Source organism: Octopus bimaculoides, chromosome 16 (genome assembly GCF_046866305.1).
Source record: "Octopus bimaculoides isolate indiv1 chromosome 16, ASM4686630v1, whole genome shotgun sequence".
In the NCBI taxonomy this organism is placed as follows: domain Eukaryota; kingdom Metazoa; phylum Mollusca; class Cephalopoda; order Octopoda; family Octopodidae; genus Octopus; species Octopus bimaculoides.
The window spans coordinates 22,198,938-22,221,630 of record NC_142943.1 but is presented as its reverse complement, the minus strand read 5'-3'; the positions used below and the strand labels follow the sequence as shown (position 1 = coordinate 22,221,630).

Genomic DNA, 22,693 nt, shown 5'->3' with positions numbered 1-22,693 from the left:
CCCTAGCAGTTGAGGGAACCTGTGGAAGAGGTAGACCCAGGAAGACCTGAGATGAGGTGGTGAAGCATGACCTCTGAAATTTAGGCCTCACCAAGGCAATAACCAGTGACTGGGACCTTTGGAAATATGCAGTACATGAGAAAACCTGGCAAGGCAAGTGAGAACATAATCTGTGACCTCTGCCAGAAGTGTAGCCAGCTCACTTATTCGTATCTTTACTTCATTGGACACTAAACACTCTGCTTGCAAAGACCTGTTGAGGCAAGTGAATTTGGAATTTGAAATTTGAAATCTGAAATCGAACCAAATCTGACGACTGGCACCCATGCCGACCTCTCTTCCATTGGACACCAAACTCTGCTTGCGAAGACCTGTTGGGGCAAGTGAAATTGAAATCGTAATTGAACCATACTCGATGACTGGCACCTGCGCCAGTAGAGCACAAACAGCGCTGTCTGAGCATGTTCATTGCCAGAGCAGCTGTCTGGCTACCGTGCTAGTGGCCTGTAAATAGCACGATTTGAGCGTAATCATTACCATCGTTGCCCCCCCCACCAATAACTTGTGCTGGAGGCACGTTAGAAAATTATTCAAACGAGATCGTTGCCAGTGTCGCTGGACTGGCTCCCGTGCTGGTGACACCTAAAAAACACCTTTTTGAGCGTTGTCGTTGCCAGTACCGCCTGACTGGCCCTTGTGCCGGTGGCACGTAAAAGCACCCACCCCACTACACTCTCGGAGTGGTTGGCGTTAGGAAGGGCATCCAGCTGTAGAAACTCTGCCAGATCAGATTGGAGTCTGGTGCAGCCTTCTGGCTTGCCAGTCCTCAGTCAAATCGTCCAGCCCATGCTAGCATGGAAAGCGGATGTTAAACGATGATGATGATGATGTCTGCCTGGAATCGAACTTGGAATCTTGGGGTTAGTAGCCGTGCTCTTAAATATTGATAAATCGGGTATAGCTGATCATGTATGGAAAAATGGAGACCACCTCCCCGTGGGATGAAGTTAAAATAATAGATAGAGAACACCACCAGAAAATACGAAAACGCCACTGCCACCGCTGAAAAATACCTTAGGAATGAGAATCCAGATTTGAAATTTCACCAAGAACACCATATGAAAGCTGGAGGGTATATCAGCTGAAACGTAGTGTTAGCAACAAACAAGATGAGGACAAATATCCATCAAATGTAAATAATGTACATAATTCCTCATCTCTTAAATATAGAACTGTAAAACATTAAATGTCCAAAAGTTGGGATTCTTAATTTCTGCTAACTGTTCTTTAGCTATTTCATCCATCATACCTTATTGTTGGTTGGTTTTCTATCAATTTGTGTGGGTAACTGTTTATTAATGTAGATGGTGTAGTTTTGTTTGAATTTTGTTTTTAATGTTCTTTCAGTTATTTGTATTCTTTACTCATTATTATTGTTTGTTCATAATCAGTTACTGTTTGCTTGTGTGATGACAGTAACTTTGTCTCTGTTTTACATATACATATATGGTTCACACTGTTTATAACTTTCCACTAGTCTACAGGTCTTTGCTGTATGATTTTGATAATCTGTTGAGGTAGCAGCAAATCTTTTATCAAGGAAGACTGCCTCTTATGAGTTCTTTGGCACTGAAGTTTGAGGAGTGGGGTATTTTAGATCTCAGTAATTCTTCATCTTTTACATGCAATCTATCAAAAGGTCTTCCCTAACCTTTTTACAGAATTGCTAAACATCTTGGTTCAATTCAAAGGACCACTGGAATTTCTTGATAGCCCCATGACCTACAATAGCTAACCCAATTCTTCTGTTTAGCCATAGTACATACAGTAGTAATCCCACGTGTTGTGTTCAGTTAAATTTCTCCACTTGATTACTATAATCTATATATATAAAAATGAGAATGTGTGTCTGTCTGTCTGTCTGTGTGAATCCCTAAAACTCGAGAACTACGCAACCAATTTCATTCAAATTTTACACATGCCTTACTTAGGGTTCCAGTTGTGTTTTAGTCAAAAAAAATTATTAACTTCTTGCAGAGTTCGAGCACACGGCAACATAATATCTCCTCCACTATTTAAGTATTACGTGTCAAAAGTGAAACAAAAACACTCATGTCAAATACTTTCACTTTAAAAATGAAACTATTCCACTAACTGAAACAATCACATTTCGATACTGTAGTGACAGATACTTTCACAGAGAGAGAAAGAGAGAGACAGAAAGAGAGAGAGAGAGAGAGATGTATATGTATACATATACATGTATATGTACACCATTTCGATACTGTAATGACAGATACATTCAGAGAGAGAGAGAGAAAGAGAGAAAGAGAGAGAGAAAGAGAGAGAGAAAGAGAGAGAGAGAGAGAGAGAAAGAGAGAGAGAGAGAGAGAGAGAGAGAGAGAGAGAGAGAAGAGAGAGAGAGAGAGAGATGTATATGTATACATATAGATGTACACGTATATCTATATATATATATAGATCTATACATACATGTATATGTATACATATGTGTAGATGTATATATATATATAGATGTACATGTAATATGTACACATATATACATATATACATGCATACAGATATCTATACATATATACACCCATCACACACACATTAGTCATTTGTTTTCTTATCCAAAACTACGTCAAAAGTACTGAATGGATCTTTATGAAATTTGGAAATTATATTCTTTGCATAACGGCCATAACTCCCATGAAAATTCATATATTTTTGATGTTGATGAAATTTTAACCCGAACATAACAGATGAGCATTATTTAGAAAATGATGTCACACGTTATCGAGGCTACCATTCTTTCTGGATGTGCAAAAGGGGATGACGTCTTTATTCCAAGAATTCCTCTTACTCCATCAGGAGCAGACATTCCTTTTACATTCAGAAGACTACAATTCCCCCTTCGTGTGACTTTTGCCATGTCCATAAACAAATATCAGGGTCAAACACTGTCTGTAGCTGGTCTTCTCTTGGAAGAGCCCTGCTTCTCACATGGACAACTGTATGTTGGCTGCTCAAGAGTGGGCAGCAACAAAAAATCTATTTGTATATGCTCCACAAGGGAAAACAAGGAACATAGTTTACAAGGAGGTGTTATAATCACAACAGCAAGAAAGTATGTACATGATCACCTTCTTTTACGAAACTTCATTGACTTTCATATATATACGTGTGTTTGGGTGCATGTGTGTATATACATCTCTCTATATAAAGATGATGAGTAGTCTAGACGGCGTTTTTAAATTTCATTATTCTCTTTAACCCGGGCAACGCCGGGTATTTCTGCTAGTATTCTATAAAAAGGTGCCTCGTTGCATTTATTCAAAGAAGAGAACCAGTTTTATTTGCTACCCTTGTATTAATGGCAGAGTTCTAAAGGATAGTATTCATTACAGAAATATACCAATGTGACTGACTTCAATGTGTGTATGTGTGTGTGTGTGTGTGTGCTTTTTTTTTGGGGGGGGGGGTTATATGCATGCATGTATGTATGTATGTACGTATATACAGGCTTGGTGTTCAGAAAGGCACTAAACCTTTATCGTAGGCAATAAGGCTTGTATTTAAGACTACATTAGTCAAAACATTCTATAGCCATAATCAACTGTTTAGTCTAAAATCACAAAACTCAGAGTTAAATTTTAGTGTTATAAAGATTAACTATATAAAACTTTAGCATTGTAGTTAGATAGTAAACAAAAATCATCAACTGAAAGTTCGTACTTGCTTTTGGTGTTCTTATTCACTGTAAGAAGTTCTGCAACATCTGAAGTAGTCATCTTCTGAAAACAATCACGCCAGCTTGGAAGCAGTTTCTCCCAGTGATTCAACACAAAAAAGTCCTTTAAAATATATATAAAATTACATTTAGAAATAGCATTTTATGAAATATACAATATTTAAATAACACTAAAACCCTTTAGCATTCAGATTATTCTGTCAAATGTAATGCTTATTTATTCAGATTGCTTTGAATTAATCATAGCTTATCTCGCAGTACTGGGATTTCAATGATGTCATCATCATCATCATTGTTGTTGTTTAACTTCCACTTTCCATGCTGGCATGGGTTGAACGGTGTGACTGAGGGCTGGCAAGGCTGCACCAGGCTCGAATCCATCTGGTAAAGTTTTTACAGCTGGTTGCCCTTCCTAATGCCAACCACTCTGAGAGTATAGTGGGTGCTTTTTACGTACCACCGGCATGAGGGCCAGTTAGATGGTACTGGCATTGACTATGTTTGAATGGTGCTTTTTACGTGCCACCAGTACGGGAGCCAGTCAGGTGGCACTGGTAATGACCACACTCAAATGGTGCTTTCTACATGCCACCAGCATGGGACCTGTCAGCCGGCACTGGCAACAACCACGCACAAATGGTGCTTTTCACATGCCACTGGCACGGCAGCCAGTCAGGCAACACTGGCAATGATCACACTTGAATGATGCCATTTATGTGCCACTGGCACAGGTGCCAATCAGGCAGTACTGTCATCGGCCACAACAACAATTTCACTTGCCTCAGCAGGTCTTCGCAAGCTCAGTTTATTGTCCAATGATTGAAGGGTACTCTTAAATGGACTGGTTATGCTACACTAGCATAGGCCATGGTTACGGACTCATTTGGCATGCCAGGTCTTTTCAAGCACAATCTCGCAAGGTCTTGGTCACTTGTCATCACCTTGGTAAGGCCCAACGTTCGAAGGTTGTGCTTCAACACATCATCCCAGGTCTTCCTCTTCCACAAGTTCCCTCTACTGCTAGGGTGAAACACTTTTTCACAGCTGTTCTCATTCATACACATGTCCATACTAGCACAGTCGTCTCTCTCGCACACCACATCTGATACTTCTTATGTCCAACTTTTCTGTCAAGTGCTTACACTCTATGCACACTGACATTACACATCCAGCAGAGCATACTAGCTTCATTCCTTGCAAGCTTACGCATGTCATCAGTAGTCATGGCCCATATTTCACTACCATGTAGCATGGCTGTTTGCACACATGCATCATACAGCCTACCTTTCACTCAGCAGAGGTAGGAGCCCTCTGAAGTTTGTCCAGGCTATTCTTATTCTAGCAGTTACACTCTCAGAGCATCCACCCCAGCTACTAACTTGGTCACCTAGGTAACAGAAACTATCAACTACTTGTAGTTTGTCCCCCTGGAATGTGATGGAAGCTGTTTTCTGCACATTTTCAGTGTTTATTGCTCCTGAGCATTTGCCACACACAAAAACTATCTTCCCAGTTAGCCTTCCTTTGATATTGCTGCACCTCTTATGTGTCCATAGCTTACACTGGGTACATCTTATAGAGTTTCTACCTACGCCTTTTCTACAGATCGAGAAGGGTCATCTACCTCAAGGGATCTGTGGTTTGTCTGCCTTCCTACTTACTAAGACTTCGATTTTTGCTAGATTGACTCTAAGGCCCTTCGATTCTAGACCTTGCTTCCACACCTGAAACTTCTCCTCTAGTTCTGATAGTGACTCAGCTATTAGAGCAAGGTCATCAGCATAGAAAAGCTCCCAGGGGCATTCAGTCTTGAGTTCCTCTGTTATTGCCTGGAGGACTATGACGAATAAGAGGGGCCTGAGAACTGATCCTTAGTGGACCCCTACCCCAATCCGGAATTCTTCACTGTACTCATTGCCAACCCTAACCTTTCTGACAGCGTCCCTGTACATGTCTTGTACAACTCTCACTAACCATTCATCTATCCCTAGTTTCTACATTGACCACCATATAAGGGAAAGCCAGGCACAGAGGTTTATCTTTGGGTAGGTATTTCTCCGGCAGCTGTCTTACCAGAAATATAGCATCACTGGTGCTTTTCCCTGGCACAAACTCAAACTGCATCTTGTCTAGACTGACTCTCTCCCTAATTAGTTGGGCTATGATCCTCTCTGTGACTTTCATTACCAATAACTTGATACCTCTGTAATTATTTGTATCTAATGCATCACCTTTACCTTTGTAGCAGTTGACTATGGTGTTGCTACACCAGTCATTAGGTATGACTCCTTCATGTATCACCTGATTGACTATACAGGCGACTAGATTATAGCCAACACCTCCAGATATTTTAAGCATCTCTGCAGTGATTCCTGCTGGGCCGTGGGCTTTCCCTGTCTTCATACTCTTAATTGTTTTATCTACCAAGGTACTGTCAATTCAGATTGCTGGTCCCTCTGTTGGGTCAACAGACCCTCTTTCTCCCATTCATTCTCTTCATTTAGCAACCTTTCATAGTGGCATCTCCAAGTCTCTCTCCTTGCAGCCTCATTAAATGCAAGTGAGCCATCATCCATGCAGACACATTTCTCTCCTATGACATCATGAGTCTCTCCCACACACTGTCTTGCAACACGAAACACTTCACGTGTTTGGTCCTCACAATGCAGAACATTGGCAAATTCTTTCTTATCTGCTTCCCCTCTAGCTAAGTAAACCTGTCTCCTAGCTTCCCTACTGGCAGTCTGATACAATTCCCTGCTACTACTGTTCTTCCAGTCCTTACATGCCTGTTTCTTTTTCCTAATGGCCCTGTCAACTACATTGTTCCGCCACCACATTATCTTGGGTCGAGAGGAGACTTTGCACCATCCACAGATCTGGTCAGTAGCCCTCAACAGGTTGTCCCATAGAAACCTCTAGTTGACTTCCACATCATGTGACGCTATATCCCCCTCCATTTCGTCAAAAGCTTTGAGTAATACGTCTCTAAATCACTGTCCATTTGCAGGATCCTTAAGCTTCCAGACCCTTCTTCTCCATGCTGGTCATCTTCTGGGCATCTATTTAGCCCTGATCCTGAATTCGCTAACTACTAATCTATGCTGTGGGGTGCATTCTTCACGTGGGAAGGTTTTGGCATTTATAAGTGGCCATCTTTCCCGTTTCCTGGTAAGGATGTAGTCAATTTGACTAGTGCGTCCACCAGATCGGTAAGTGAATGGGTGACTGGCAGGTTTCCTGAAGTTAGTATTACAAACCAAAAGATCATTTGCATCACAAAACTCCAGCAACCTGGTTCCCTCCTCATTGCAGGAACCAAAACCATAGCCTCCATGTATGCCATGGAAGCCCCCTGCATGTTGTCCAACATGCCCATTGAAGTCACCAGCCACAAAGAAAAGGTCCTGTCATTCGTCAACGAGGTAGTCAGCAAGAGGGTGTCATAAAATCAGTCTTTGTGTTCATCATGAGGGGCATAATCCTAGATAATAGTTGCTAACCCATGTTGCAGCACTAATCTAATTTTAAGTATTCTATCACAGACTCTGACTACCTCAATTACTTTATGAACCCATTTCTCCGCAAGAAGTATACCCATGCCCCTCAGTGTTCTCTGCCCAGAAAATCTTATACCTATGTTCTTTGCCTGTAAGGAAGCTAGCAGAACTTCTACTCCACCCTACTTCTTGGATGTAGCACAAATCTACATTGTAGGGTAAGTGTAAGATGCCAGATCTGGCCATGTTAAATACTAAAGGGTTAAACTAATTATCATGTAGTTAAATTAGTGTTAGCATATTTAATACATTGAACATCAAAAGCCTAACTAGAAATACTTATATGATGAGGAAAAAAAAACAGCACATCAATTAACAGTTTGGATTCTTAACTGACCACCTCAGCAAAGCAAAGACTATTCTAAACTGACCAAAATATTTCTAATTAGATTTTTAATGCTCACTACATTAAATGTAACAACAGCAGCAGGAAGCCGCACATTTGGTGCAATCATGAATCTACTTTTGGCAGTACTTACTTGGATGTTTGAAACAAATAGCACCTTTGAAAAATTACCTCAGTGAGTTATTAATTATCATGTAAATTAGTTAATTTTATATAGAATTCTATTACAGCCAACTGATGCATAACCAGCTTATTTTGTTGCAATTATTCACAAGGGTATGTATCTAAAATTAATTTCTTCTTGTATTTGTACCAGGGTAGAAAAATTGGTTGCTAAATACAAGAAATTATGCATTGCATTTCCATATTAGAGAAGGTGTTATATAAATTATGACAATGAGAAATATTGTATAATAGATATGTATAAATATTCAGAAAAACCAAAGAGCAGCTCATAAATATAACAGAGAACTAAATACAGGGTTTGCAAGAAACTTAAGGTTCAAACAATTTCACAGAGGCTACATTTTACACTTTTTATACAGTCCATTGCCCTCAAAAGTTTAATAAAATTTAGAATTGTGTGTTTAATGTTTAGGAAAAAAAAATACAGATTGTTATTTAAAAGAAAAATAAACAGAAACAACTTTGAATAAGTAGTGATTTCTAAATAAGCTGGTAGTGAAATAATTCTGTAGAGTATACAGTCATCTGTCTATCTACATATCTATAAAAGTGAGGTTTTGTGTGTGTAAACTTGCATAACTTCTGAAGTTCACAAGTGATTTTCTCCAAACTGGGAACATACATTACTTATGTTCCAGAGATGGTTTTAGACTCTCAGAAGTTTTCACATAATGAGTAGCGGGCCCTCTGGGAGCAGAAAACACCCTTTCCTGAGTTACTTGGAAAAGGGTGATAACTCTTTGCAAAGTAACTTTCAGATTATTGATTTTCTCCCTTACATCCATTGGTAAAAAACTATGACAATCTCAATTGGCTGTGTGAAAGAGCAATACTGGCTTCAAAAAACAGCACTGTAAGTAAAATTAATGAGCAGCTGTTAACAGTACCTTCCTGGAAGTATTCACATCTATAAGTCAGATGATACAATCCCAGGTCCAGGAGAGGGTGTAAATTATCCAACAGAATTTTTCAATTCACTGGAGCCTCCAGGACTACCTTCCCACAGATTGGAACTTAAAGTGGGAGCTCCAGTAATGTTATTGAGGAATTTGGATCTACTAACACTCTGCAATGGGACACACCTGGTAGTAAAGCAGATGATGCCACGTTATTGAGGTCACCATTCTCTCTGGATGTGGAAAAGGAGAGTATGTTTTCATACCCAGAATTCCTCTCGCTCCATTGGGAACAGAAATTCCTTTTTCATTCAGAAGAAAACAATTTCCAATTCATATCAGCTTCACAATATCTATCAATAAATCTCAGGGTTAAACACTGTCTATAGTAGAACTTCACTTGGAAGAGTCATGCTTCTCACACGAGCAATTAAATGTTGGCTGCTCTAGAGCGGGAAGCAAAAAAAATCTATTTGCATTTGTTCCATAAGAGAAAAGAAAGAATATTGTTTACCAAGAGGTTTTGTAGGAATTACTACATCCTACATATATTCCAGTATCCATTGCTCTTTGTGAATAGTGAAGATGGATACCATTTTGGCATAATACCAACAAACTCGAAGACAGCATCAACAAAACAGTTTCCTGCGTGGACTCCAGAATCAAAGCAAATTCTCTAAGTAGTCACACCAACCACATGGTAAGCGACTACGCCTTACTTTTTCAAGTAATTCATTACTACACATTCTCATGTAACTGCATAAGCTCAGTATATGTTTCTTATTCTACAGCCACACCAGCAATCCATTCTCAAACCTTCACTTTCTGCAACATTTCAACAGTTCACTTCCCCATTTCTGTCTCCCATTGCAGCCCCTTTCTGGAATGTATCCATTTACATACATTATCTCCATTACACCTACATTCATTTGACTGTCAACCATACAATGGGCTGTGTTAGATGCAGTGCCAACCACTGTAAAGGAGAGTATATCCACTGACAGCTTTTCAGTGCATTTAAAAATCACATACACCCCACCCCCAATTTTCCACGACAGGTTAGGACCTGGAATCCTCCAAACAGATGCATGACATATCACTTAGTTGAATTAGTCCATCATTTACTCCACAAATGTTTTGTTGTCAATGCTGCACTTTCCCGTCTCACGTTTCAACATAACTGCAATATATATATACAAACTATGCCATTTTAGTCCCAAGCAATGCCAAGTATCTCTGTTAGTTTCTAACATATCCCAACGTTTACTTCAACTTCAAATTAATGAAATTTCAGCCTAGCAGCTTTTGAATATGGAACAGAGAGGAAATAAATACTATAATTCATTTAATCTAACATTCTGCATTTTGTCTATTCACTGTGAGCAAGGACAATAAATATTGACTTTATATGTCCTCCCAACGTGATTTTCGACTCCTGTAGGCTGAGCAAGGAGTGAGTTCAAGTATGTTGGTCCTTTCAACTAACGGTTTTAAGCATGCAATGAACAAAATTCAGTATAAATTTATCTTATTGTAAAATCGAAGAAAACCTTAAATCGAAGGACAGATTCTAAATACATATGGTAAATAATTCTATACAAAACATAAATCAATTAATACATTAAAATTAAAATTTAAAATTTTCACGCTGCATTACATAGATATTTTTCAGCAGTATAGACACACACTAAACCATCTATAATATACATATATGCACGCGTAAAGACGCCAGCGAGTATCGAGTAAGAAAAGAAAAGATACTTCGAGTAAGAAAAGAAAGGAAACATACTTCCCAAATTGTGCGTAACAAACACACACAAAATAAAATTACATATATATATATATATATATATACTAGCAGAAATACCCGGCGTTGCCCGGGTTAAACTGAATAATGAAATCTAAAAACGCCGTCTAGACTACGCATCATCTTTATATATAGAGATGTATATACACGCACGCACCCAAACACATGTATATATATGTATATCAATATAAATATATGAAAGTCAATGAAGTTTCGTAAAAGAAGGTGATCATGTACATACTTTCTTGCTGTTGTGATTATAACACCTCATTGTAAACTATGTTCCTTGTTTTCCCTTGTGGAGCATATACAAACAGGTTTTTTGTTGCTGCCCACTCTTGAGCAGCCAACATACAGTTGTCCATGTGAGAAGCAGGGCTCTTCCAAGAGAAGACCAGCTACAGACAGTGTTTGACCCTGATATTTGTTTATGGACATGGCAAAAGTCACACGAAGGAGGAATTGTAGTCTTCTGAATGTAAAAGGAATGTCTGCTCCTGATGGAGTATGAGGAATTCTTGGAATAAAGACGTCATCCCCTTTTGCACATCCAGAAAGAATGGTAGCCTCGATAACGTGTGACATCATTTTCTAAATAATGCTCATCTGTTATGTTCGGGTTAAAATTTCATCAACATCAAAAATATATGAATTTTCATGGGAGTTATGGCCGTTATGCAAAGAATATAATTTCCAAATTTCATAAAGATCCATTCAGTACTTTTGACGTAGTTTTGGATAACAAAACAAATGACTAATGTGTGTGTTTGTGTGCATGTGTATGTGTGTGTGATGGGTGTATATATGTATAGATATCTGTATGCATGTATATATGTGTACATATTACATGTACATCTATATATATATATACACATCTACACATATGTATACATATACATGTATGTATAGATCTATATATATATACATATACGTGTACATCTATATGTATACATATACATCTCTCTCTCTCTGTCTTTCTGTCTCTCTCTTTCTCTCTTTCTCTCTCTGTGAAAGTATCTGTCACTACAGTATCGAAATGTGATTGTTTCAGTTAGTGGAATAGTTTCATTTTTAAAGTGAAAGTATTTGACATGAGTGTTTTTGTTTCACTTTTGACACGTAATACTTAAATAGTGGAGGAGATATTATGTTGCCGTGTGCTCGAACTCTGCAAGAAGTTAATAATTCTTTTTGACTAAAACACAACTGGAACCCTAAGTAAGGCATGTGTAAAATTTGAATGAAATTGGTTGCGTAGTTCTCGAGTTTTAGGGATTCACACAGACAGACAGACAGACAGACAGACCGACAGACAGACAGACACACATTCTCATGTTTATATATACAGATACATAAGTATAGATATGCATACAAATACACATATGATCATGTATATAAATATACAAAAATATGTACGCAAATGCATGCTCACACAAATATAAGTATATACATCATCATCATCATCGTTTAACGTCAGCTTTCCATGCTAGCATGGGTTGGACGATTTGACTGAGGACTGGTGAAACCGGATGGCAACACCAGGCTCCAGTCTGATTTGGCAGAGTTTCTACAGCTGGATGCCCTTCCTAACGCCAACCACTCAGAGAGTGTAGTGGGTGCTTTTACGTGTCACCCGCACGAAAACGGCCACGCTCGAAATGGTGTCTTTTATGTGCCACCCGCACAAGCCAGTCCAGGGGCACTGGCAACGATCTCGCTCGAAAATCCTACAGGAGCCAGTCAGGCGGTACTGGCAACGGCCACGCTCAAAATGGTGCATCTCATGTGCCACCCGCACAAGAACCAGTCCAGGGGCACTGGCAACGATCTTACTTGGCTTGCCGGGTCTTCTCACGCACAGCACATTTCCAAAGGTCTCGGTCAGTAGTCATCGCCTCAGTGAGGCCCAATGTACGAAGGTCTTGCCTCACCACCTCAGCCCAGGTCTTCTTGGGCCTACCTCTTCCACGGGTTCCCTCAACTGTTAGGGTGTGGCACTTTTTCACGCAGCTATCCTCCTCCATTCTCATCACATGTCCATACCAGCGCAATCGTCTCTCTTGCACGCCACAACTGATGCTTCTAATGTTCAGCTTTTCTCTCAAGATACTTACACTCTGACGGGTATTCACATTGACATTACACATCCAACGGAGCATACTGGCTTCATTCCTTGCGAGCTTACGTATGTCCTCAGCAGTTACAGCCCATGTTTCACTGCCATGTAGCATGGTTGTTCGTACGCATGCGTCATACAGTCTGCCTTTTACTCTGAGTGAGAGTCCCTTTGTCGCCAGCAGGGGTAAGAGCTCTCTAAACTTTGCCCAGGCTATTCTTATTCTAGCAGCTACACTTTCAGCGCACCCACCCCCACTACTAACTTGGTCGCCCAGATAGCGGAAGCTATCGACTACCTCTAGTTTTTCACCCTGGAATGAGATAGAAGTTGTTTCCTGTTTGTTTACAGTCTTTATTGCACCTGAACATCTGCCACAAACAAAAACTAACTTGCTAGTTAACCTGCCTTTGATGTTGCTGCACCTCTTATGTGTCCATAGCTTGCACCGGGTACATCTTATAGAGTTACTACCTACTCCTTTTCTACATACTGAGCAGGGCCATCTACCTGAAGGGGTTTGTACATGTATACCTACACACACACATATGCATAACCACAATATACACATACACTACTGGCATAATGGTAAGAACTACGGGACAAGTAACATTAGTTTTGAAAAAAAATATAAATGGAAGTTTTAATTGCCCGATGGACAGGCAAACTGAAACTGCTACTTAATAAAGGTGCAAAAATGCTTAGGGAAGTCTCACTTCTCTCAAAAATTGACACAAAGAGTTGAAACTTGGGGGTGAAATAACACAATGTGCAATAAAATAACATAAGACATGTTCTTTGCAAATCAATTTTATCTCAAAAATTGAACAATACCGCTTATTTTTTAAAGCTGGATGAGAAACGTTAGGCAAGGTTCTAGATGTAACCCCACCAAACTTTTCACGTTTTATAAGCAATCAATTAGTCTTTTCTATTTTCAATTGAATTTTGTTGAGAATTTCAGAAAATTGAATAATCACCGGTTATTTATTTGCTTTCACCACCACCACACGTAAAGTGCTGTCATCGAATTTGATTTCGATTTCAATTTCACTTGCCTCAACAGGTCTTTGCAAGCAGAGTTTAGTGTCCAATGAAGTAAAGGTACGCATAAGTGGACTGGTTACACCCCTGGCATAGGCCATGGGTTATGGTCTCACTTGGCTTACCGGGTCTTCTCAAGCACAGCATAAAATCTCGGTCACTAGTCATTGCCTCGGTGAGGCCCAATGTTTGAAGGTCATGCTCCACCAACTCATCCTAGGTCTTCCTGGGTCTACCTCTTCTACAGGTTCCCTCAACCACTAGGGTGGCACTTTTTCACACAGTTATCCTCATCCATTCTCACCACATGACCATACCAGTGCAGTATCTCTCTTGCACACCACATCTGACGCTTCTTAGGTCCAACTTTTCTCTTAAGGCACTTACACTCTGTTGAGTATGCACACTGACATTACACATCCAGCGGAGCATACTGGTTCCATTCCTTGCAAGCTTACACATTCATCAGCAGTCACGGTCCTGTAACATGGCTGTTCGTACACATGCATCATACAGTCTGCTTTTTACTCTGAGCGAGAGGCCCTTTGTCACCAGCAGAGGTAGGAGCTCTCTGAACTTATTCTAGTAGCTACACTTTCAGAGCACCCACCCCCGCTACTCACTTGGTTACCTAGGTAATGGAAGCTACCAACTACTTCTAGTTTTTCTCCCTGGAATGTGACAGAAGTTGTTCTCTCCACATTTTCAGTGTTTATTGTTCCTGAGCATTTGCCACATACAAAAACTAACTTGCTAGTTAGCCTTCCTTTGATATTGCTGCACCTCTTATATGTCCATAGCTTACACTGGGTACATCTTATAGAGTTTCTACCTACGCCTTTTCTACAGATCGAGCAGGGCCATCTACCTGAAGGAATTTGCGGTTTGTCTGCCTTCCTATTTATTAGGATTTTGGTTTTAAAGGCTCTTCGATTCTAATCCTTGCTTCCACACTTGAAACTTCTCTAGTTCTGATAGTGACTCAGCAATTAGAGCAAGGTCATCAGCATAGAAGAGCTCCCAGGAGCATTCTGTCTTGAATTCCTCTGTTATAGCCTGGAGGACTATGATAAATAGGACGGGGCTGAGGACTGAACCTTGGTGGACCTCTACCTCTATCTGGAATTCTTCACTGTACTCGTTGCCAGCCCTCACCTTACTGATGGCTTCCCTGTACATGGCTTGCTCTCACTTTTTTGCTCACTTAAAGTAACTGCCTTTTCCTAGTAGTTTTTCATATCAGCTGGTTTATTGCATGAAAAACAGCCGTAAGAACACATTTGACCACAAATGCATGTGGTTGATTACAGTTAATTAAAGTCACAGTGATACCAATTTTTTTACCCGTTTACAAATGTGTGAAAATGCAGAAATGAATACAGTTGTTTGTGGTCTAATATTTAAATCAAAATGAGACTGTATTTACAAATAGCATGCTTTATTCATATATATCTGTCATTTAAATGTAAAAAACATAGAAATGAATTGTTTAGAACGTCGGTTAATGAACAGGATGGCGGAAGAAACAAGACAAAAAGTAATGTAAATTGGCAGGAAGGCAATCCAATAAAAATCAAAAATGGTTGGTTTCAAAGTAGGGCATTTTTTGGAAGAGTAACAGTAACTAGATGGGAAGAGAAAGTAATCACAGAAAGGACTAACCTTAAATGGCTTTCAACTCCATGGAAATAACTATTGGAGGGCTGCCTTGTAAACCACATTCCTTGTCAACTCTCCGGGAGCGTAGTAAAATAGATTGGCTGAGTTTCCAACTCACGAACAGCCTACATACAGCTGCCAGTGTGAAAAACATGAAGTGCTGAGGTCCAGCCTAACCACTTTGAGTGACTGTACCTGGGCTTTGTTGATGTTCATAGTAAAGCTTAGACATATGGGAAACTGTACTCTTTTCATTGAGAATACACAGTCAGTCAGAATTAGAGGTATTCAGGAAATGAAAACTGTGTCACCAGCCCCTTGACCCGTTATGATTTTAGCCTCGATAACGTTATCCAACAATTGGGTTAAACCAACTGGGTGCTGTTGCAAAGCTGAGGAGGTTCCAAGTTTCTCAAGAGAACAATTGGACCTCCAAGTCTGAGGCAGAGTTTGTGAGGTAGCATTCCTGATAGTTCTTGGGAGTTTAAAAACTCTGTTGGGTAAACCATTAAGTGTGTTGGATCTGTTGTTGAATCGATGGATCCATAGATTCGCACCTGGGTTGGAAGTTGATGAAGAAGGCACATGTTAAGAGCTTGGACAGTGGTGTTTGTTGGAGCTAACATGGCCCTTTCACACATCCATTGGTGACTGACATAGTTTGTTGAAAGGTTGGGGTAAACTGTTCTGCAAAGATCCTCATGGCTGGAGACATAGTTACAGATGGTACTTATGTCAGCCAAACCGTTTGCATTCATCGGTAAGTTCCCATTACCAACATCCAATAACTTTGTAGCAAAGTCATCATCATCCTCTTGTTGGAGAAGAATCGAGCACATGTTGATGGTTAACTTTCTCATCTGGACAAAATGCTAAAGATGAGAATGTTTGATGCATGCTTCTATTTCATCACCTTGATTGCCTTTTGGGATGATGGGTAGAGTTTGACAGAAGTCCCTAGCAAGAAGTAAAATGAAGCCACCAAATAGTTGAGAGCTGGAGCGCAGATCTTGTAGTGTTGCATTGATGGCATCAAATGCATTTTTGTAAGACACTGTCGCCTCGTCCCAGACTATCAATTTACATTTTTGAAAGATAACAGTCTCATCAGAATTCTTCCTTATGTTGGTTGAAGGATTTTCAACATGACCGATGTTAAGAGGAAGCTTAAATGTTGAATGGACTGTTCTACAGCTAACAGCATGGCTGCTATTCTTGAAGACACCACTGCAATGGATATCTGCCCACGTTGGCAAACTTTGGCAAGAAGGAGGTTGAGTAGAAATGTCTTTCCTGTGCCACCTGGTGCATCAAGGAAGAGGATGTCTTTAAGCATTGATGAAACAAAATTGTAGACATCAGCTTGTTCAGGATTCAACCAGTGTTCTTGTTCCTGAACATAGAACAGAAGACTCAAAGCATGTCTCCCTAAGTAAGTGGCGGTTACAAAGCCTCATTTTTTTCAGTTAGGGGACTTGACATAGTAGCTCTTCAAAGGATGTACATTTCTGGTGTAAACTGCAAGTTCATGTTTGAGGATCTGAAACAGGATTGCATAAGAATGTCAAGACACATGCTGTCACAATATCTATCCCATAGAGATTGAGGATTTTGGAAACCACAAAACGGCATAACGGCAAAACCAGCATAATGGCAAAAAGCTTGCGAAGAGCTTTTGGTTACTTCAAAGTGGATGCCTTATGGAGGGCATGATCACATTGATCATCGTTGTCAAGAAGACCTACTTTGGAGCAGGTCTCTTTAAATGATGAACAAATATTGCCGTTGATGGTGCGAAGATCATCGTAGCAAGTCAGACCTGTGATAACGTGCAAAAGAAGATGGAGGTGAAAGCACTCTGATTTCAGTGAATGAACTAAGTACACTTTTGAGAGGATACCAGCTTCACGCATCGAAGGATCTCTTTGTGAAATGTGCCCTCACTTTCTACTTTGCCAACAGTGGGAAAAATAATTCCATGTGTAGAATGTAGACATGTCCACATAAAGAAGAGTTTTCGCAAAAGAGTCAGAACTGCAAAGGTTGAAAAATCCGGTAAATGTTGATTTTCAAGGTAGTCGTGTACAGACATACATACTTTCCTTGTTAAAATATACCCGTTGACCATTCTCCAAATGAACGCTGAGGTGAATAACTGTAGGTTCACATTCGTGGATCAGAAAACCAAATATGGGCCAAAATGCCTCATTGAAAGAGATGTGGTGTCCAGTTTTGTAAAACATGATTTCATCTGTGGTGACATCAGGTTTATCTGTCCTAGCCAACTCATTAACTGCTCGATCCAATCCCTTATGAACATACTTGCAGATGTATTGGATTGATTTTACAGAGTTGCAGAATTCAACGTTTATGTGAGCTGAAAACATTTTACAAAGCACCTTGTTATGTGGCACAACCCATCTGTTGTCGATATTGAAATCTTGACCATCAACCGATGATATAGTTGCCGTATGTCCACTCTCTTGCAGTGCCTTGCGACGGTATAAAGGGTAGCCATCATGGCCAGTCTTCATTTCATGTATAAGTTTTCGTGGGTAACGCTTTGTGCACCTCTCATTGTCCATACCTGCAGAGTTACGATTAAGGTAGCCACACAGTCCATGCATCATGTTGGTTTTAATGATATCAAAAAGGACTGGGTCTTCTTGGGGATTTGGCAATTCAGCACTGATAACGGAATCAACATCAGTCGACATGAGCTTGATTTGAAGCCAAAAGAGAATATGGGCATGTGGAAGTCCTCTCTTCTGCCATCCAACGGTGTACATGAAACACCGTACTGGTCCAGAAAGTTGTCCATGCCTAATAACATCTATCATTTTCTTAAGCTTAAGGTGAAACACTCTCAATATGATATCATGCCTGCCTAAAGGATTTTGGCCAGGAAATAGGTGAGACTGGATATCTCTCCATTTAGGATTGCAAGTGAAAGTGATGAAAAGATCAAAACAGCCACAGTGGCAGGCATAGGTAAGAGCAACCTGCATATTTTCATGCATATAACAGGGGCCTCTAGTGCATGATGATGGGAGAATGACAGGAAGCCCAACATCCGAAGCCATAACCTGATGATTTTGGTTGACTTCGTCGCGTAGATTGCCGTATTCTTCTGCACGCATTTCCTTTTGATGGTGTCTAATCCATTGGAGGCGTTCAGTGTCAACCTGGAAAATGAAAAAAAACCTTGTGCTAAATAATCTGAGAACTGGCTTAGGAAATTACCATAACGAAATCATAAAAGAAGTAATAATTACTTTAGCAAATATGTCTACACAGTATTGATTGAGGAGCATCTGTGCTCTTTGTAGAATGTTGATGATGTCTTTGCGAACCATAAGCCTTAATGCATAAAATTCCATTTGGGAAATAGTTTTCAATGGTTGAAGATTCATTAAAGTTACTGGATTACACTTTGGTAAGTCAATGTGGTAGCCATCGCTGCCAAAAGGGAAAAGTAATGGATATTGGAGGGTATCGTATGCAAGATTTAGTTCATTTATTCTTTGGAGTCACAAGTTCCGCCATTCAAAAACAATATCACGTTTTGAAGCACTCTCATGGGGATCCGTTATAAGCACATCAACCTCGTCTGTTTGGGGTCTGTTAAAACAACCCTGATGCTGGCTTGGTGGAGCGCAGTCAGCTCGAATGATAACCTTGAAATGATTGGTATTGGCATCTCTGCACTGGAAAGCAGTTTTGAAAACGGTGATGTAGGGGTTACAGTATGAAGCATATTTTGGAGGGGTTGTAGAAGAGATGCTATTGTTCCAGAAGCAACTGAGGCTCTTTGTGCAGTTTCTTCAGGGCCGTTTCCCATAAAGTAAATCTGAAGAAAACTGTGCTCATTGCCATCTTGTGGAATAAGGAAGCCAATTTGATGGTAAATTTGGCCTTGTAATTTGAATGTGGGCATGTAATTTCCATCTCTTATTGGTTTATGTCCAAAACTGGTAATTTGGAAAGTGAAATTGTAGGCTCTTATATTGCGTAGAAAGTGTTTAGAACCTGGGCAGTCAAAGGTTTGGCACTGACTTTCAAATGAGGCAATCTAACCATCCCATTGGAGCAGCAAATACCGGAAGATTCTGCTGGCCACCTCATTGCGTTACAATGGAAGCAAAAAGTTGACATGCTACCAATGATGATATGTGGGTGGGATGCATAGTCCTCTTGGGGACTGTAATGAAAAGCCTTGTTAGACCAGTAACACAAAGAAACCTTCAGAAAGACATGATGTATTTTCCGTTGAGAATCAGCTGCAAGCCTTGTTGCCCGTTGATCAGCAGTCACTAAAGCACGGCTATTTGACATGGAAGCAGCATCATGTGCATGCCAACGATCAACTTGTTTGGGTGTTTCTGAAGCTCTAGTCATCAATGTAGAGGCAGCAGTGCATGCACACCGACGGTCAGTTTGTTCAGGTGTTTCTGAAACTCTAGCCATTGACGTAGAAGCAGCAGCATATGCACGCTGACGGTTAGCTTGTTCAGCTGTCTTGCTTGCACGCAGTGAATGCACGGCTTGTTTTTTTTACCAAGGTTACTCTTTCTTACTTGAGGCACCCTATCAAGAAATCTGAAATTCAATAAAACCTAACCAAATGAAATCAAAAAATTACCTCAATGGTTTTTGCAAACTCTCAATATGGTATCTCAACAAAAACCCCAGAACATTTAAAAACAAATTTTGGCACGATATTGTCAGCACAAAAATAAAATGTAATTGTGAATGAGCAGTAACATTTAGAAGCATGTGTGGACAAAAGGTATATTGAGAAAATCGATATTCTATCGACTATTGACAATGTGATCTTTTGATGAAAGAAGCATTTGTTATTTTACTTATTCATCAGTGCACTGTGAACTTGTCAAACGGACTACTAAAAGTTAAGGGTGTTTCAACACCATAAACTCAAAATGAAAGACTTGGAATGAAATATGTCAGCAATTTAGAAGCAGTAAAACTATTGTATAGAAGTGACTGAATTGTGATTTTAAAGAAACTGATCTAATAATGTTGATCAGTTCAACTTGTTTAATGAAGGAATGCAGATCATTGGTCGATTAATTTTATGTAGCTGTAAAACCTTATAGAGAATATATTACAAAGAATCTGACAATTCTGTCTAGTGTAGTTTGAATGAGAAACTGTAACTAAAGATTATTAACCCCAAAACTTTACATGTTTTAATAGCAATCAATTTTTTTTCTTTCTTGCTTAATTAAAATTGTTGCCTTTTCCTCATAGTTTTTCATGTCAGCTGTAAAGGTGATTGTATGTGGTGGTTACTTTTGACTGTTTCTTCTCAATAAGGATAACTGATTGATAACGAATCTTAACACAATATATAAACTACTTCAAGTGGAATCGGACATCGTAATTACCCTTAAACTTTTTGCACTCAAGCATACCTCATGTTGACACCTATATGCCAAACTGAACACTGTTTTATCTCCAAAGAGAATATTGCAAGTGAAATTTAAACAATTAACAGTTCTTTGGCTTTTGTATTTGATGACTATCGCTTTAAGTATTTTATTTAGATTTTTCACTCACGTAGTGGTAAGAACAACAGGATACATAACAGTAGTTTCGAATAAAAATAAAAATGGAAGATTTAATCATTCAATAGACAGACAAACATTACAAAAATAGTGATTCTCCCTTTGAAACTGACAATTTTGAAAATCTTTTTAGATTACAGAATGCCCTGCTCTCTCATGCATCCATGTTTAAAATTTCAGCGCAATCGGATGAACAATACTCGAGTTATAAGTGCACAAAAAACAGACAGGACAGGATTTTCTAATTCCCTTAATCTATGGGTGTTGTGGAATGCTATGACTTGTGCAAGGTTTCTAGAAGTGGATTAGGCAAATCTTACAGAGTGTCTATCAAACAATCTCCCATACCTGCTCGAGAGAGGGAAGTGCTTGTCTAAAGCTGCAAAAGATTTTCTTAAGATATTTGTATCTATTTGGACCCCAAATGAAGCATAAAACTATATAGTTTGTGTCTATTTCTTTTCCCTATTCATCTTGTGGTGCTCTATCTTTCGTTTAATCCTTCTTGCATTATTCAGTTTCTGTATATCATGATTTTTGTTGTCATTATACTTACTCTCCTGCCCATCTCGGTTATTAGCCCTAGTGTCTAATTCTGTCCTCCCCGTCTTATTTTGGGTATCCTTAAGGGGTCTTATTTCTTGTTTGTCTACAATTGGGTCAAGAGTCCCTTTCACTAGTCTATCTTGTCGTATATGTTTCATATTCTTGCTGTTTTTTGCTACATATTATGGGCATCCTGCCTTCTTGCAGTTCTACTGTTGGGTTATTTTTTGCATTTGATTTTTGCTTACAACTATTCAACTTATCATCTGTTTTATATGTGTGTGTGTGTGTATGTAAGTATAAGTATGTGTGTATACAGGGGTTGGACAAAATAATGGAAACACCTAGCATCATAATTTTGAAATGTCTATAAAACCATCAAAAGCTTGTTTATTTTGATGTTTTTAATTTATTACTAGTGTTGCTTAATATGTTTTGCTAAAATTGCTGTTTCTTTTCAGATATCATCAGAAAAAGGTAATTAAAATTCATTAAAATGACAGATCTATCGGACTTTCAAGGAGGTCAAATTATTGGTGCTTGCATGGCAGGTGTTAGCGTAACGAAAACAGCTGGAATATTTGGTGTATCAACTGTCTCGAAAGTAATGACAGCCTTTGAGAAAGAGGGAAAAACCTCCTCAGCGAAACAAAACTCGAGAAGACTAAAACTTTCAGATAGGGACTATCGGACTCTTACACAAACTGTTAGAAAGGATCACAAAAGTACAGCTCCCAAAATTACAGCAGAGCTTAATGACCACCTCAAGAACCCAGTTTCCACAAAAACTGTTTGCCGGGAGCTGCACAAAGCTGGATTTCAAAAGAGGGCTGCAATCAGAAAACCACTACTTTCAAAAACAAATGTTGCAAAGCATTTGGAGTGGAGTTAAAATCTACAGAATTGGTACCTAGAGCAGTGGAAGAATGTTATTTCCTCAGACAAGTCATCCTTTACCTTATATCTGATCAAATTCCTCCTATGTTTGTGCAACTGTTTCAGAGGGAAATACAATCTTTCAGGATGATGATGCACCAATTCACACAGCTAAAGTTGTTACTGAATGGCATGAGGAACATTCCAGTGAAGTTGAACATCTTATCTGGCCACCACAGTCCCCAGATCTTAATATTATTGAACATTTATGGTGCATTTTAGAAAAACAAGCATGGAGTCGATATCCTCCAC

The 22,693-nt window shown here is 39.4% G+C and overlaps 1 protein-coding gene across 12 annotated transcripts in view; it reads right to left on the bottom strand.

Moving 5' to 3' along the window:
- The window catches only part of LOC106879509 (methyltransferase-like protein 25B), a 143,372-nt gene that overhangs the window by 106,491 nt on the left and 14,188 nt on the right, over positions 1 to 22,693 (bottom strand). For 10 of the 12 annotated variants that reach the window (XR_016244607.1, XR_016244608.1, XR_016244609.1 and 7 more), the window contains one exon: positions 3,742 to 3,860. The exons of 1 other annotated variant lie outside the window; for it this stretch is intronic. Coding sequence is in view for 8 of the 11 variants with exons in the window: in XM_052974169.2 (XP_052830129.1) it covers positions 3,742 to 3,860 (119 nt within the window). In the remaining 3 variants the exon portion in view is untranslated. Of the gene's footprint in view, positions 1 to 3,741; positions 3,861 to 15,374; positions 18,557 to 22,693 lie in introns of those variants that run through there. One more of the 12 variants, XM_089364260.1, reaches the window with a different exon arrangement.